We start from the raw sequence: 16,789 nt of genomic DNA on the forward strand, positions 1-16,789 counted from the left end.
TAAAATCCTGGATATTAACCTCATTCGTTTTCATCTATTGGATATCAAATTATAGACATTCTTAGGTTTGATCCTGCACGAGAACACAAATGATAAGAGGGCTCACTGGTCAAATCATGTAAGGAATGTGAAGTCTGCTAAAGCATAGAACTGCGGGTGTGGAAAACGCACGTCAAGATTATTTTGTCCATCAATTATCTTGCAACATGCTTCCATGTGAATTCCTATGTCTTAAAGCAAGCAAATTGCAGAAGCGCAAATAAATCTAGCGTTGCCAAAATCAGCCCAACAAACATGGGTAAGTTTACATCAGCCATAGGTCAAGAAGAAACCTAGTAAGTTGCTACTGTCGTATTGCAATATGAACTTCCTTCCACCCAAACCTTGCTCCTGTAAGGCGTCCTCTCTCTCTATATATCTGATAAGGTCAAATGCTTTCTAGTCTGATCTGTGTTGCCAATGAACAGAAGTAACGACTATCATAGAGCAATTCAAATGACAGTAGATCTAGAACAAACTAAGTATGACCTTATTATGTGAAAGCAGACATTCTAGTTCCAAACAAGTAAGCAGCAAAGCTAGCTTTCACTCTCCCTGAATCATTTTATCCTCCTAGAAGTTCCAAATGGAAGTTGGGAAAGCCGGCTCATCTTGGACGTCATAAACTGGAAAACTATTTAATTCTGCTGCTTGATGATCTGTAATTCCATGCATTTCAATCAGTGAATCCCAATTGAAACTCTTGTCTGCCAATGCTGCAAGTTCTTTTTCATATATTTGTGAAGATTCTGGCACCGTGAGACATTCTTCGACATCATTGCTATCTGGCTGTTTCTCTTCTTTCAGTATGCCCAGCTGCTGAAGGAACTCGTTCAGATCAATCTGTGGTTTCTCGTCATGATTTCTTATCAGCATCTTCTCCGATGATATTTCCACATCTTTCTCTGCTACGGCGAGATTTGCTACATGGTTTTCGTCACTTACAATCATCACTTCATTTCTGGATTCAGAGGAGGAAGAACTAGAAGCGACAGAGGATTGATGAAGGGGCCTGTTGTTCTTGAGTTCTTCGAGCCGCTGATGGATGACATGAACGCTAGGCTGTGCATGTATATTAAGCAGCCCACAAGAAGGAAACATGGAAATGAAGTTCTTGGAAGGAATCCATTTGAGCTTCTGTGATTTGTTTAGAGGATTAAAGTTGGACTGAAGGTGAGGTAGATTAAGATAAGCATCCGGTCCATACAATCTTCTTGCAGCCTCATCGTAGGCCATAGCAGCTTCTTCAGCAGTGGCAAAAGAACCCAACCAAAGTCTGGTTCTCTTCTTGGGTTCTCTTATTTCTGCCACCCATTTGCCCCATGTTCTTTGACGAACACCTCGGTACTCACACATGGCATTTTGAGGACCGCCTTTGCCTCTTGTTGGACCTTTCTTCCACGGCTTCAATGGCGACCTTCTGCAATTTTCCATTAGAGTTTTTGGTGTGTGAAAGTAAGCCCAGTGAGGAGTGTGAGTGACAGTAGGGACTTGGGGAATACAGAAAAGGGGTGGAAAGGCGCGGGATATGTAGTGTGAGAGAACAGCTTTGGTTTAAATGTTGTCACGTTCAGGAAGAGTTCATGCCCATGTGACCGTTTGTGAGTGTTTAATAATTTCAAATCTTAGTAATTTTTAATTATTTTGATGGTGGTTTTTTTTTTTAATATAGAAAACCATTTAATTATAATATGTCTCATCAAGTATAGATGGAAGGAAAATGAGATTCCCATACTCATATTGAAGGTTCACGAAGGAATTAAGTAGGCAAAGAGTAGGAACTTGGAAGGAAGAAGTTGACATAAGCAAAAATGATAAAATGTTATGCTACATATCCAAATTCCAGTGTTTATTTTTGCAGTTATATATATCGTTTTTTTTTAATAATTTTTTTAGTTTTTTTTTAATTATTTGGTGTAATGATTTCAAAAATAAAAAATATTATTTTAATATATTTTCAAATAAAAAAATGCTTTAAAACATAACCCCAATTACAATATTAAATATTAGAAACACTAAGAATGTTGCTGGAGCTTATCCATCACATTAAACAGACTCGTGAAAAAAACAAATTTACAAGCCCATTGATGAAAAATGGAGTTATACTTTGAAGTTTGAACAAACTAGTTGCAAGAAACAATGGAGTTATACTTCTCTGGTATTTCTTTATGCATTCACACGAGAAATTATTTCACAAAATACAAATCAAATTCACAGCATAAAATGGTATTTTGTATTGAATTCCACGGCTTAAGTGAAAGGTTTTTCATCAAAGTGATGAGATTTTTCCCTTCTTTTACGACAGCTGATGAAGATTTTTCATTAAAACCCAACTTGCAAAGCAATCGCTCTCTGACTTCCTTTGCCTTGGATTCTATGAATTGAATCTTTACTTGAGGAAACTCACCTCAACATTTTTCATTTTCACGAGCCCTATTTCACATGTTGTCCTGCCATTGACGACCTGATTCCCGAGACTCTCATCTTTATCCCATGCCAATGCTCTCTCCACCCTTCCTTTCTCTCTCCCTGGGTTAATTGCTTGAGCATATTGTAAGGCCTGCAAATTACCAAGACATGTCACGTGTGTAATAGTTGGTAGATTGTGCTCATCACCTTGCTCCCCTAACTGTGATGAGTGAATGTTTGAATGATAGTTACCATGATCTAGTAATGATCTAGCAAATTTAATTATGTGTTTTTTGATTGAGGAGTTCTCATTAACGAGGTCAGATCTGTTAGCTGTCAGTGGTTAGTGATAACCTGAGGAATTTGTTCTTGGGACATGAATCTGATTTAAAACGTACGATGTTCAACTCTAGCAAATTGTATGCTAAGTTGATTTGATACAGAGATGACTATTGATGAGTTTTTTTTTTTTTTTTTTTTAAAAATATTTATAAATAAAATTCATCTTAAATAAAAATAAATTTTATGAATATGAAAGACATGAAATACTTGGGTTTAGTAGCTAGTCAAACTTCAAAATAACATACATCTAGTCAACATGTCAAATCCGAAAAACTTGAGCTTATTAATTAGCTAAACCCAAGATAATACGGGTCTAACATGTTTTGGTAATGTTCCAAGTTCTAAGGCTATATGTTTGATTGTGAATGATTTTCCCTACAATAAAAGTATAAAAAACATGATAAACCGTTATGTTTATACTCATAATTGTATAAAAGATCACTTAATATACCTATCATACTTATTATATTATTAATGATATGTAAGAGATATTTTATTTCTATTAATATCATTAAAAGTATAGAGCTTTTCGATCCTTCCTTATTTGAAAATGTACCAAGGTTTACATCAAGGTAAAAGATCAAAACTTTTTCATCTTTTAAGATAAAAATATATATAATTTAATATGAAAATATATTGGGTTAACCACTGACATGCAAGAAATATAAGGATAATCTTAAAAAAAAAATAAAGTGAAAGTTCAATGCTTAATTAGCTTAATATTAAAGAATAAAAATTATAAAAAAATAGCACTTATATATATATATATATATATATATATAAAAGTAAATTTAAGTTAACTAAACAAGCTCATTTATATAAGTTATGAATGTCAATAGATTCAATAAATTTTTTATATTAAAAATTATTTTTTATTTAATTACTGATGATAAAAAACATGAGAGTTTTTTTTGCCGAGGAACATTTTTTTTAAGGAAAGAAATTTTGTTGAGACCGTACTTAAAACATAACAGATATGGAGATAAGAGAAATCGAATTGACTTGTAAATATAAAAAAATAAATAAATACTGGAGTAAAGACGAAAGATATGTTTTTTGAGCCTCATTTCATGGAGGTTCTGTCAAGTGATCCAAAGCTATAATCAAAACTCGTCTAGGCGGTGCCACCATGACCTGACAGCACGGGCACAAAATGAACCTCCTATGACCATTTTCTTCTTCTTTATTTTTTCTTTCCTTATATATTTTGCTCCCTGCCCTTCAATTTTTTAAATTAGCTTGTCAAAATTCTTTTTTTTATTTAGTTCTTATTTTTTTAATTATTATTTATTTTATTTAAAATAATTTGTAAAATTAATTTCTTTTTTAATTTCATCCTCATTTAATTTTTTTTCAATTATCAAATTTAATCACCATTTTTATAATTGCAATTTATATAATCTAAGATAATTTTTAAAATTCCAATGTTTTTTTTTCTATCAGGATTTTTTTTTCATTCTGTAAATTTTTTTTTTTCTACTTTGTAAGCTTTTTAGATTTTTTTTTCATGATGTCATCATTTAATATTAAATTGATTTGGATTTGATTTTCTTGATTAAGTCTATGTATAGATTTTATAGGTTACAAGTGAGAAATTAACTCAGGTTTGCTTGGGTGTTTTTTTATCATTTCTTTAAGCTAATGTTTTTTTTTCAATTTTCATTCTTCAACATTTATTTAATTAGAAATTACGCTCCTTTTTTTCATCTACTTTCTACATCCTTTGTTTTATTCTTTTTTTTTAATTGATTGGATTATTTCGTGTCTTTTTATTTTTGATTTTTATAAAATTTATTTTTGAAAAATAAATCTTATTCTTAAATTAAATAGAACTGATTGATTGAATATAGATATGAAAAACTTACTTCATTATGTTTTGTTCGTTTTGATTTTCTAGGTCATTGCTCTAGCGACCTATGAAACTTCTTATAATGTCGTCGTGCAGCCTTTTGTAGTGAGGTATGAACAGTCTTTGTGAACTTTTTTGGTGGTGAGCGATGTTCATAATAAAGGTACGATGAGTCTTCAACATGTTTTCTTTTTCTTTTTTCAAATATGATATTGACAGATTATTTTTTTTAATTAATTATTTCCAAATGATATCTTACAATTCATCTGTTGTTGTTGTCTACTTAAATCAAATTATTAGATTACAGAATCTTATTGGATTCAGTCAAGTTGAATCAAGTTAATGGCCTAAGTAAAGAGTTTTTCTTACTTTTTTAAACACCATGTCTCTTGAGCATCCTTTTTTACATTACAATAATTTGGACTAGCCTACGACAAAACATGACCACCAATCTAGTATACATTATAAATAAAAGAACAAGGTCTCAAGTCTAAACTTGATATAAAAGGGAAGGGATTTTATTGTACCCCTCTTAAAAAATACTATTCATCTTTTGGTTTTTTTTTTTTTTTTGATTTACTTTTTTTTTCAATTTCAATTTCAATTTCATTATCCAACAATAGAATTATTGGGGATTAGACTTTATAATTTATTTCAATTTACTTTTTATAAGGTTATCCCAGTCTGACCTAGACTACAAGTTTGACCGGATAACTCAAGTTCTTTTCTCTTTTGTTTTTTATATATATATATATATATTATATATATATATATATATATATATATATATCATCATCATCATCATCATCATTTAATATTAGATCGATTGAAAATTAGATTTCATAATTTTTTTTTTTATTTTTTTTTAAGAAGTGATTTCCATCTATGACTCAGGTCACAAGTTTAACATGTTAATTTAAGTCATTTTTTATATCCTCTTTTAATTAATTTTTTTAATTTCAAGCACACCCTTCAACATTATATTTATTAATGATTGAGTTTTATAATTTGTTTCAATTTATTTTCCATTGAATTACCTCGATCTCATAACCTAAGTCGGAATTTTAAGTTTTTAACAAGTTAACCCAAGTTATCAAGTTATTTTTTTATTCAATTTTTAATTGATTTTTTTTTTTAATTTCATCATTCAAATTAAGTTCATTAAAACTTGAGATTCATAATTTATTTTAACTTTTTTTTTATCAGATTATCACAATCTCATAACCTGATATACAGATTGACAGATTAACCAAGTTTGACCAAAATTGATCAAATATATTATCATCTTAATATTTATAAAAAATATCATTGTAAATATTTATTTTAAATCAAATTATATTTTTACCGGTCATCTAAATTAAAGTTAAATCCACCTAGCTCATTTCAGATTATCTTTCCCACTAGAAAATACATATGCAACAAGAAGATATTTTTTTCATGTAAAAAAAATCTGAACTGCAGGATAGCAAGTGTCAACGATACAGTAACAAGAGAAAATCGGAGCATCAGCAAAATAGGGAGATCCATCTCATAGACCGTCAAAGTTTTGATAACTAGCATACACTACACAGAAAATAACAAGGTGTCAAGTGTAAACTTAATATACAACAGTTTCTTTGACCATCAGAATGCATCCTGCTGAAAATGTAAAGCTGACCAGACCCAAATATAAGAACACATCCATATACGCAAACTGACGAGGCTGGCAAATTCTTACTTGGATTTAGGGCTTAATTTGCACATGTTCCTCCATTTATCCTTGAGGTCTATTGTTGTTCGGCCATTCGAAAATACAGAACTACCATACTCCAAAATGTCCTTCCAGGGATATTTCCCGTCACTTGCAAATTTCTGCACTCCCTCCTTTAACAGTAAAAGAGCAAGAAATTAGAGCCTGATAGATCACAATGAAGAGCTAAAAGCCAAAACTATATGATATTAGCTTGTGAAAGAAAACAGATTTAGAATGCACAACCAAGAAAATCTCTCTTAAATATGTATAAATGCATTTACCGGTGAGCATACAATTGAAATAAATATTGGTGTCAGAAGCATATACGCAGTAAACAAATACCTTGAGTATCTCCTCCTCATGGACTGTCCATGGAACCTTTTTTCGCCTCGACTGAGGCATTGCAGGCATTGGAGGGGTACTGCAGATCAGAATAACATTTTGGTCAACTGCAATTGCCACTGCAATCAAATGTCAAATTAATAAGGATGGGGTTTAACATGGGAGCAAAGTGATTTACCCAAATTCACACACACGACAAAAGGATAATAATAGAAGTTGACATAGCATAGTCAGATTTTTTGAAGGTAGTATATTATAAAAGGAAAAACTGTTTTAATTCTGGAAATGGCATTCAGAGGTGTACTATAACCACCTGCATAACACTTTGAATAACTGGAAACTTACTATTGTCTCTCTCTCTTTCGGAATCTTATGAAGTAATTAGTACTTATTGAATTGTCATCTTCGTCACCAGAGGTTTCTCCTCCATCGCTGCTGATGGCACAAACAGCTTTCTGTCTTCGACCATCTGTTCTCTGGCTTCCAGAGACAATCTCCTTTTCTTTACACAAATGATTATCAACACTGTATTTAGGATCAACACTAACTTGGTGTTGATTTATGTCAAGTTCGGTTCCAGATGAGTTCTCTTGAACCACCTCCTCCCCTTCCTTTTCTACATTAGATATATGATTAGAACTAACATTTACATCAGGCTCTTCTTCTCTACACAGCGAATTAACACCAATGCATGATGCCAAAGGCTCTACTTGCTTCTTCTTCCTTTTTCTGTGGTCATTACCTTCCGATATCTGACCTTGATTATTTGATTGTTTGCGTTTTTCTCCAACCAAATTCTCATAATCAAGAAATTTATTAAGCAGATCCTTATCTTCATTCTGTCTTGAGCTGCCATGTCTTTTGCTAAGTAGTCTTTGAGCATGTTTGTTTGACCGATACTCCTGTCTCGTTTCAATAAATAACTTCAGTTCCTTCCTCGCTGAATAGGCTTTTTTCTTAGCTTCAAGGTACTCTGAAATAGCAAGAGAATATGCACAGAAAGGACAGTAAAAGTCTCCCCTCTCATCAAAATGTGGTGAGAAAACTAAACAGTTCTCATGAATCACCAATGAGCAACTACCAGCACCGCAAACCAGCAACTGACCATCTTTACGGCATTTTATGCAAAGATTTTGATCTGTCCAGTTAGCTTCTGCCAGAGAATCATGACTTAACATGTATTGAGAACTCAGAAAACGACTCTTCTTCAAACCAACATCAACCCTCTCATGCTCATACTCGTCACTCTCATTTGACTCGTCTTCTTCAGATAGATGGTCTGTGTCAGCTTCTCTTTCATCAGCACCAGTATTCCTGTGAAATCCATTTGAGGATACACTATTTGATGGTTTTTGTTGACCACTATGATCAGAGTTGTCTTTGTTTCCATTAACAAATAATCTGTCCGAAGTTCCCACAGATGGTGCAGCATTTGATTTTCTAGGTTCAGCATGGTTGATTTCATCCCCAGATAGTGGCATTTTGTTGGCATTATGAGCAATTTCATGCTGATTGTGCTGGAATGCGTTGTCAGCATCAAGTCTATGCCCATGCCTATCCATACCAACATCTTCACCATGATCGTTCTCTACAGTTCTGCTTCCTTCCAGTCCTCCCTGTGAAGATTCTTTTTCCAAGTGAAAATCTCTGTTTTCAGAATCCTCAACCACCCTCTCAAATGAATCTTCTACCATGTCCTTGTGCTGTGGAGGAGTCGAAGAAATTTGTCCCATGGACAGATTGTCATGCAAGGCATCTTCCTTGAACCTCTTGGCTTGTGGTTGAAGATGATCACCATCAACACAACCTTGATCTTCATGGTCTCCAGCCAGATTTTGACTAGCCAAACCACTTCTCTCTCTCTCAGAGTGTAACAAGTTCCTGTTATATGAATTGTCTTCCACTACATTCTCACTTTCATGAAGCACAGGAATGGAACTTTCTTCAGGAGGGTTAATTTGTCCATCAGTATCACTCCCACGTATCCTCCCCACAGGTGCACCATCATCCCCATGATCTGTAGTGCTTCTATTACCCCTATCATTTGCATTCACCAGTTCACTATATTCCTTCAATGAAGCATATGGATGAATACCCTCAAGAATTGCATCTTTCACCTGGTTTTCATAACAAAAAAAATAAATCACCAAACAGCAAATGAGGATTAATCATCTCCATTTCTGTTTAACATCGAAACTTAACAAAATAAAGAAATTCTCAATCACCTTCTCCAAAGCACATTTAGGCATGCAAGCTCTTTTATGCATAATGAAAGGGTGAATATCCCATTTCAATAGCTCCGGTCCACCCCTATTCAAATCCGATACTGATGTCTAACAAACAAGAAATCCATGTCAAAATTCACCATCATGGCCCACGTGAGTAACAAGTGTTTTTATAAGATTTCAAACCCAAATTGCTTACAAGTGAAAGCAGAAATAGTAAACCGAATCACCTCTTGCAGTATAGACTGGAGCACATCCTCACAACTCTCCGACAAATCAAACGTGGCTTTCAGTTCTTTAGAAGTAACATCATTCGCAATTCCATTATCACTACGACAAAACAAATCCTCTAAGCATCTCAAAGCAACCATTTCCCTCGTGTTTTTCCCCAAATCATCAGGTATTTCCGGAGCTGCCTCAATCAATTCTGGAACAAACCAAAACAAAACACCTCAGCCCCCACCAAAAGAACAATCAAAACAGCCCAAGTAAATTACATTTCATTTCAAAACACACAACACAAATTCCTTACACACTCATTTATGAATTCGAGAATGCAGCGCACATACCATGTAAAATCGAGGGCTCTATTTGCCGAAAACTTGCCAAGTACTCAATCACCCAAAGCCACGCGAGGGTCGTAGCTGAACTGGATGGGTCATCCATCAAAGCCTTTTTTTTTTTCAAAACCTACCAAAAAAAAAAACAATAATTTTGACATAATAAAATCACCATAAATTAGGGTTTGCTAATTTAGAGAATGGGCGCCCTTCTTTGTGCTCAGACTAAAGATTGATGAAAGGGGCAGTTAACCCTAATTAGTTTGTTTGGTTTATTAAAAAGATGTTTGATTTTGTGGGGGAATTCAACAAAAAAATGTTTTCTGTTTTGGGGAGTTGCTAATTTTCTCGGGATCCAAACATGAGATAGGAGAGAATTCGAAGGATTGAAAAAGAGTGTAATTTGTAAGTACCTTTTCTAGTGAATTTAAATCACAGAGAGGCAAGCCAACGGTCATGTATGTGTCGAGAAATGGAGTTCCAATTTTTGGAGAATTGAATTCCAATGGTCTCTTAACACTTTCCCTTTTGTTTAATTGAACTTTTTTATTTCGTTTTATTAGAAGGATTTCAATTCTCGGCTTCTCGTTTTTTCCTTCCCTCCATTATTTGGGGAATAGAAAAAACGACCATCACTTCGGCTGGAATTAACTTATTTTTTCTTTCCATTTCCCCTTATTTTTCTAATTTTTATAAATATAGATGTACTATATAGATAAATTTAATTTGTTGTTAAATAGTTTCTCATATATATTTTTTTTTCAAAATTTCAATTAAAGACTTTCATCTAGTTTCAAGATTTTTTTATCTATATTTCGGTTGAAATTTTGTTTTTTTGAAGAAAAATAACATCATTTTATAAGAAGCTTAACGTTTTTCATTGACTGATCTCTTACAAAATAATAGTTTGAATAATTGAATATTAAGATAATTTAATTAATAAAATTTTATTTAAGTATTTCGAGTGGAATGAGGTTCATTTTGCTCATTTTCGATTTTTAACCATAAAAGAATTCATAGAGTTAGCTAACAATAGGGGAAAAAAGACTACCTTCGTTCTATATACAAATGCATCCACATGGAATAAAAGGGTAAATTTATCATTAGAGCATGTTTGTGATGGTAATTCTGGTTGTTTTTCAAAATGTTTTTTACTCGGAAAATATATTAAAATAATATATTTTTTTATTTTAAAAAAATTATTTTTAACATTAATGCATCAAAATAATCGAAAATCACCAAAAAAATATTAATTTGAAGTAAAGAAAAAAAATAAAATTTATTTTTTAAAAAATATACTTTTAAAACACAAAAATAAATACGGCATAAGCCCTGTTTATTAAATAGGCAACTAGATGTGGTCTCGTATTATGTAGCATGTTCATATTTTATTTGTAAAAACTAATATTTTGGTGTAGCAAGCATGTTTTTAAAAAACCAAAAGAAAAAAACAATGATTTGGTTTATAGCCTCATCAAGTTTAACAAGTTGGTTTTAATTTAATTAGATGATAAAAAAAAATAAAAAAAAATCACAATAACCTAAAAAAAAACACCCTTGAAAGTAAGATATTGGATAAAAAAGAAATAAAAAAATGTCAAGGTCAAACTAAGATAGTGTGATAGATATGTAACATAAATAATAAAAGGCTAGCCAACTTGGAATAGCTTAGAAAACTCATGTCTGGATCATAAGATCAGGATAACTTGATAAAAAACTTAAAAAAACCACAAAAGAATTTTTTTTTTTTAAAAAAATTAAGTCTGGACAATGAAATCATAAAAAGAAAATAAGTCAAACAAAAGAATGTCAATTCGCGTTAATTTTTCAGACCTATGACCCAGGTTATTAGACCAAAAACAACATACATGAAAAAACAGCAAAGCTCAATCCCCATCAAGTCAAATACTAAATGATAAAATTATTTTTAAAAAATCAATTACACAAAAGGATCTAAAATAAATAAAAAAAATAGTAATTAGAAGAATCAGGGTGGAAATCGAAATAAAAAATAAATTAAGAGGACAACTACAAATTTTCAATTGGATGGTTAAATCAAAAAGAAAAATAATTTTAACAAAATGATAAAAAAAAATTTCATATGAATGAGGACCAGATTGAACAAAATAATACACCATAAACTTGAATTGAATGATGAAAGTGAAAACCTATGAAACTTTTACAAAATGACTAAGGAAAAAAATATAAATCAAAATAATAAGGATACCAAATTATTAAAAAATAATATATATAACAAATTAGAATCGAATGACTAAATTGAAAACAAATAAGACTTTTACAAAAGGATCAAAAGCAAAAATAAAAAAAAAAAAAGGATTAAAGTTGAAGTATCAACAATAAAGATGACCAACCTAAAATTTTTAGGAGAGAGGAGAGAAGATTAGGAAAAAAAAAAAGAAGGGTCGATTAGTGATAAATTACCTCACCGCATTCAACACACGATGCCTTAAGAGAAAGAGAACGCGACAGTGCTTTCAATGACATGGTGGTAGGGCATTTTTTACCACCAGAAGGCGTTACACGCGCCTCTCAAAGTATATGGACACCTCATACATGCCAACAACCTTTTCAATTTAATTAATATTTTATCCTTTTTAAAAGACCCAAAGGCTCTTAATGAACTTGATAATCACCAAAGCCAAAGTGAAAAGACTAAAGGCCCATGTACACATGGCGTAATATTTTTTTTATTTCAAGAGTAAACCTATCATTTCACTGTATTTTTAAAATGAAAAGACAAAAATATCTCTCTTATCTTGTTTTAGAAAATCTAACTTGGAGGGTAATTTGATTATTTTGCTGTGTAAAAAAAATAAAAATACTTACACTCCTAGTAAATTCTTTAATGAGTAATAGACCACATGAAAAGACCAACATACCTCCAACATAAAGACAATGGGTTTTCTTTGAAGGGCAAAAATGTAATTACATAGTCAAAGTGAATAGAAAAATATGTCTATATGCACAGTGAATTTTCCTTCCCCTTAGTTTTTATTATATATTAAAATCAAATATATTGTTAAGAAATAACTTAATTTAAATATTCTCAAGTTTGCGTTTGAGGTAAAATAGCCATCCAATTTTGTCAAATTAGAGGTAGTTGACCTAGTTCAATTGAGCTTCATTTCCATGGAAGAAGTTACGCTAACGGGAGTCTCCATTTTATATACACGGGGGAGCAATACATTAAAAGTACTCACTTTTATATTGATCTTTTATATAAGTTTTTAAAAACTGATATATATATATAAATTTGTCTTTAATCTTTCAATTTCATCCTTAACCAATAAATTTTATTCAATTGCTCTCGAATTTTGGCTAAAATAATGCAATTGTATGAAAAAAAAATTTAAAGATTAAATTAAGAAAATAATTTTTTTTTGCATGGTCCATTTATAATAATATGTGAGAGGATTAACACTGAAATTCTTCTATGAAAACACCCACACCTTTTAGTTTTCTACTTATAGAAAATCTTATATATAGCTACGTCTCCTAATTCAATATAATTAATTAAAAGGCAAATATTATTTTCCTTATTTTCCAAACAACGATATCCATTGTCATCCATGATCATACATTTATATTACCTTGGTGAGCAGAAGTGTTTAGAATCTAACCATCCTCGCGGTGGCAGAAATCAACAGGAAAAAAAGAAAAGAAAAAAGCAGCATATATTTAAAGCAGCTGCTAGTTTGGCTTTGAAAGTTCAGTGGGCATGCTTGGAGAAACTAGACCTCAAATTGATATCACCAACAACCGTTCTGGAGGTTGAGTCCTTAAAAGGTGTAGTATAATCTTAAAGAACTTGAGATCTGTACAACAGATGTCGAGTTTGAGTTAGAATTTATTTCTTGTAAAAACTTGGAATAATTTTTTATTTTTTCATCTATACCCACAAATTGCGCTTCTTAAAATTAAAGTACTCTCGAAATTAAAAAAAAAAAAAAGTTCTCAAGGTTGAAATTAGGTATGACCATCATTGTCACTGTCAGGTTGAAAAGTTCCATATGAGAACTTTCTGTCGAGCAGAAAATCATGCCAGCCAGAAGAAGAATGCCCTGAGAATGGAATCACAATCGCTTGGAGAAAACGCTTACTTTTTGATTTTATTTGATTTTGGCTATGTTTAACTGGAGCAGTTTGAGCTTTGAACAAGTTAAACCAAGCTTATACTTTTCCCCCCTTGATTTTCTTCAGAAACAAAAAAAACCTTTTATTCCTCTTCCAGTTTTCATCATGGAATCTTCATCCTCCTTGACCTCATAATCCCTTTTTAGATTGCAAGCTGATTGATCAAACCCCAGAATACGAGGCCACAAAATCCAACTACATGCCTCACAGTAAACAGGCAAAATTCCACCCTGCTTACCAACCAAGCACTACAAAAAGCATCCAGAAAAGTGCCAAGTATATGATTTATTCTCTTTCTTTTATTGATGCTTGTTTCCTAGTACATGAATGCTGCAATTTCCCTTTCACCCCCACCTGTACATGAATGATTTATTTTTTAAAAATTTTTATTTAAAAATATATTAAAATAATATTTTTTTAATTTATTTTTTACATATACATCAAATTTTTTTAAAAATAAAATTCAAAGTATCATAACACTCCAGTACAAAAAAAGGTCGAAAAATGTCAATCGCTAGCCCCTATCAATTCCTGCACCCTACTGTATTTTCCCAAAATCTCAAAGTTCTGTGTGTCCCATTCTCAAATCTCTCATTTATTTTTATTATGGGAATTTATCATTTATTTAAAAATGTGATCTTTTTCTTTTTTTAATAATTAGTTAGATACATCATGAAGAGTTGGAACTTCCTTCGATACATGTGAATAGGTTTATGAATATTTATTTTCGCACCAAGGGTTTTATACAAAAAAAAAAAAAAAGAGTGAGAGGAAATGCAATTCCGGATTTATTAATGATAAATCCCAATTAATCAATCATAAATGCGTCTAATAAAGATCTAATTACTGAGACCAAACATGAACAAACCATTCCAGAAACACTTCAGACAAAAATTAACAAATTACACTTCAGACTTTTAATTCAGAGGGGAAAAAAAATTATATAATCAAATTAAGATTGCTTGCAACAAAATACGTTCCCAGGTTCCAAAACTCTATGGGCAAAGGCAAACGAGAAACGAAAGTATTACTAAAAAAAATATACAACCGTATTTAATTTATTTCCCATCCACAGAAAATCCTGATTTCCAGTATCAAACTCAACAACATCAACAACAAAACTGATTAAAGAAAAAAAAAAAAAAAACTAGAAAAAGAAAAAGACTATGGTAGCTGCAACAAATTGTGAGGTGGGGAGTGATTATACGGTGAAACGAGCGGAGACGAAGCCTACCTGGACAAGCTAAAGAGATTGCGAAAGAAACGAGAGAACACAAGACGAATCCTAGGATAAGCCCTGACAGTGTACAAGGATGTCTGGCGTAGTACATCCTCTATGGTCTCCACGAATAAGTTTAGAGATCGAATGGGCGGAACGTAGAGAGTCAAAGGCACCGCCGAGAAGGCCACCGCGAAGAACAACTGCAGCATGGTTAGATCGATATTGACTGGTCGTTGAGCTTTTCCTTTTTTTGGTCAAGACCCAGAATAGGTTGGTTTCAGAGAGAGAGAGAGAGAGAGAGAGAGTAATTTATTATTTGTGTAATGATTGTTTAGTTCAAAGGGAGATATCACTAATTTGATGATAAGGCTATCGAAGGGTACTTGAATGTTTGTATTTATAGTGGTGGACCGGTGTTACAAGGTAGGTAAAGCTTATTTCGAATTGTATTTTTAATTATGTTTAGATATATTTTAAAATATATTTATTTAAAAAAAAATATTAAATTTTAGTGTTTTTTGAGATGTAAAAAAAATCTTCAAAAAATTAATTTAATATATTTTTAAAGTTCTACAACTAAACCCTAACACTTTAAATATAAAATGAACAAAATAATCGGAAGAAGAATTTTTAATATTTTAGTAAAATCTTAGTGGAATAACCATAGACGTGATATGTATTTGGATAATTTTACATTAATTTTAATACAATTTTTTTTTTTTTGAAATTTTAGAGGAAATCAAGTATTTTTAATACAAGATCTGTATCTTATAGTATAAAACCCGATATTATAAAAAATTATTGGAAAAAACTGAGCCAAAACCAAAAAAAAATGCTCTTTGAAAAACTGGTTAATATATTTTGAGTCAGGCCTAAAGGCCGACAAACAAACTCGACCTCGACTCGCCTAGCCATATGAACCGACCGGTTCGAATCAATTTCAGTTTGGTTTTTTTTTTTTAATTCATGTAGAATTGCATGTAATGACTAGGTGAATCGAGGAAGAATAAGAAAAGGAGGAGGAATATTACTTAGAACATTGACACAAAGCTAGAGGTGATGTTAGTGGAGGGTCTGATGGTGCAAAAAAGAAGGGTTAAGGGATTTATGGTGGAGAGATTAAATTTACAAAGGTTATTTTTGACACAAGGGTGGCTTGGTGGTGGTCATGCTGATAACTCATGGTGGATATATTGGTAGTGAGATTGTTGGTGGCTAAAAAGACAGAGAGAGACAAAGAATAAAATTAGCAAAAGAGAACTGGGGAAAAGATGATTTATAGAGGGTGGAAGAGGGATATTTTATTTTTAACGGTGTTAAATCATAGCCCTTGATTCAACCTTGAAAGATCCTAACCATTGGCTCAAAGTATGTATAATGAATTGTCAATTTTGACAATTGAAAGTTGCTTGAGTTGGTCTTTGTGGATCGGAACCATATCGTTGTAGTGTCAATCGGCCAAAAAGGACCATGATGAGGTGTAGTCAGATGTCGGGTGATTATTTTCATGTAAGTTTTGTCAAATTTAAGGAAGAGATAAAGCATTAAATGCCCCCAAAAAATAACTCATTGAGCAGTCTTTTTAATAAAAATTGAAGAAGAAGATGAACACTAACCAAAATGGTGTTGTTTTGGTAAAGTTTAATTTAGTCATTTATTTATGATTTTTTCTCAATTTCACCCCTGATTAATTTTTAAATTTTATTTTTAATTTTATGCAATTTTACACCTGAACTTCAATTTTCAGTGCCTTTCTTATTTTTATCTCTGATCTTGAATTTATACAAATTGACCCTAAATTGACCATTAAAGTTTTAATTTTATTCAATTTCACCTCTGATTTCATCCACTTTTATCCCCATAATGCGGCGCCTTTTACATAAAGGTTTTTTGCTGTGAATTTTTTTTAATTTA

At 31.8% G+C, this 16,789-nt stretch overlaps 2 protein-coding genes across 3 annotated transcripts; both read right to left on the reverse strand.

Annotated features, from left to right (window-relative positions):
• Positions 1–584: 584 nt before the first annotated feature.
• LOC118051875 (dehydration-responsive element-binding protein 2F) lies at positions 585–1,635 on the reverse strand. The gene has a single exon (XM_035062636.1). It carries the CDS (start codon positions 1,471–1,473, stop codon positions 613–615), a length of 861 nt encoding a protein of 286 aa, XP_034918527.1. The 5' UTR covers positions 1,474–1,635; the 3' UTR covers positions 585–612.
• Positions 1,636–6,138: 4,503 nt separating this feature from the next.
• Positions 6,139–10,063, reverse strand: LOC118051863 (uncharacterized). Of its 2 annotated transcripts, XM_035062610.2 has the most exons (7): positions 9,912–10,062; positions 9,508–9,628; positions 9,169–9,365; positions 8,939–9,046; positions 7,059–8,830; positions 6,714–6,792; positions 6,139–6,502 (listed from the first exon to the last, which is right to left on the reverse strand). In XM_035062610.2, the coding sequence occupies exons 1-7, from the start codon at positions 9,954–9,956 to the stop codon at positions 6,353–6,355; spliced, it is 2,472 nt and encodes an 823-aa protein (XP_034918501.1). In that variant the 5' UTR covers positions 9,957–10,062; the 3' UTR covers positions 6,139–6,352. The 2 variants fall into 2 exon arrangements, with proteins under 2 accessions (XP_034918501.1, XP_073261556.1); XM_073405455.1 differs by lacking the exon at positions 6,139–6,502 and having other exon boundaries at positions 6,714–6,832; positions 9,912–10,063.
• Between the last annotated feature and the right edge of the window lie 6,726 nt (positions 10,064–16,789).

Source organism: Populus alba, chromosome 16 (assembly GCF_005239225.2).
Source record: "Populus alba chromosome 16, ASM523922v2, whole genome shotgun sequence".
NCBI classification, from domain to species: Eukaryota; Viridiplantae; Streptophyta; class Magnoliopsida; order Malpighiales; family Salicaceae; genus Populus; species Populus alba.

What these genes read in the sequence shown, in the direction of transcription:
- LOC118051875 (XM_035062636.1), bottom strand. Translation starts at nt 1,473, where the DNA reads ATGGAAAATTGCAGAAGGTCGCCATTGAAGCCGTGGAAGAAAGGTCCA.
- LOC118051863 (XM_035062610.2), bottom strand. Translation starts at nt 9,956, where the DNA reads ATGACCGTTGGCTTGCCTCTCTGTGATTTAAATTCACTAGAAAAG. An exon ending in AGAGCCCTCGATTTTACATG is followed by an intron (nt 9,366 to 9,507) that starts GTATGTGCGCTG and finishes GGTTTGTTCCAG; the next exon opens with AATTGATTGAGGCAGCTCCG. An exon ending in CTAAATGTGCTTTGGAGAAG is followed by an intron (nt 8,831 to 8,938) that starts GTGATTGAGAAT and finishes TATGAAAACCAG; the next exon opens with GTGAAAGATGCAATTCTTGA.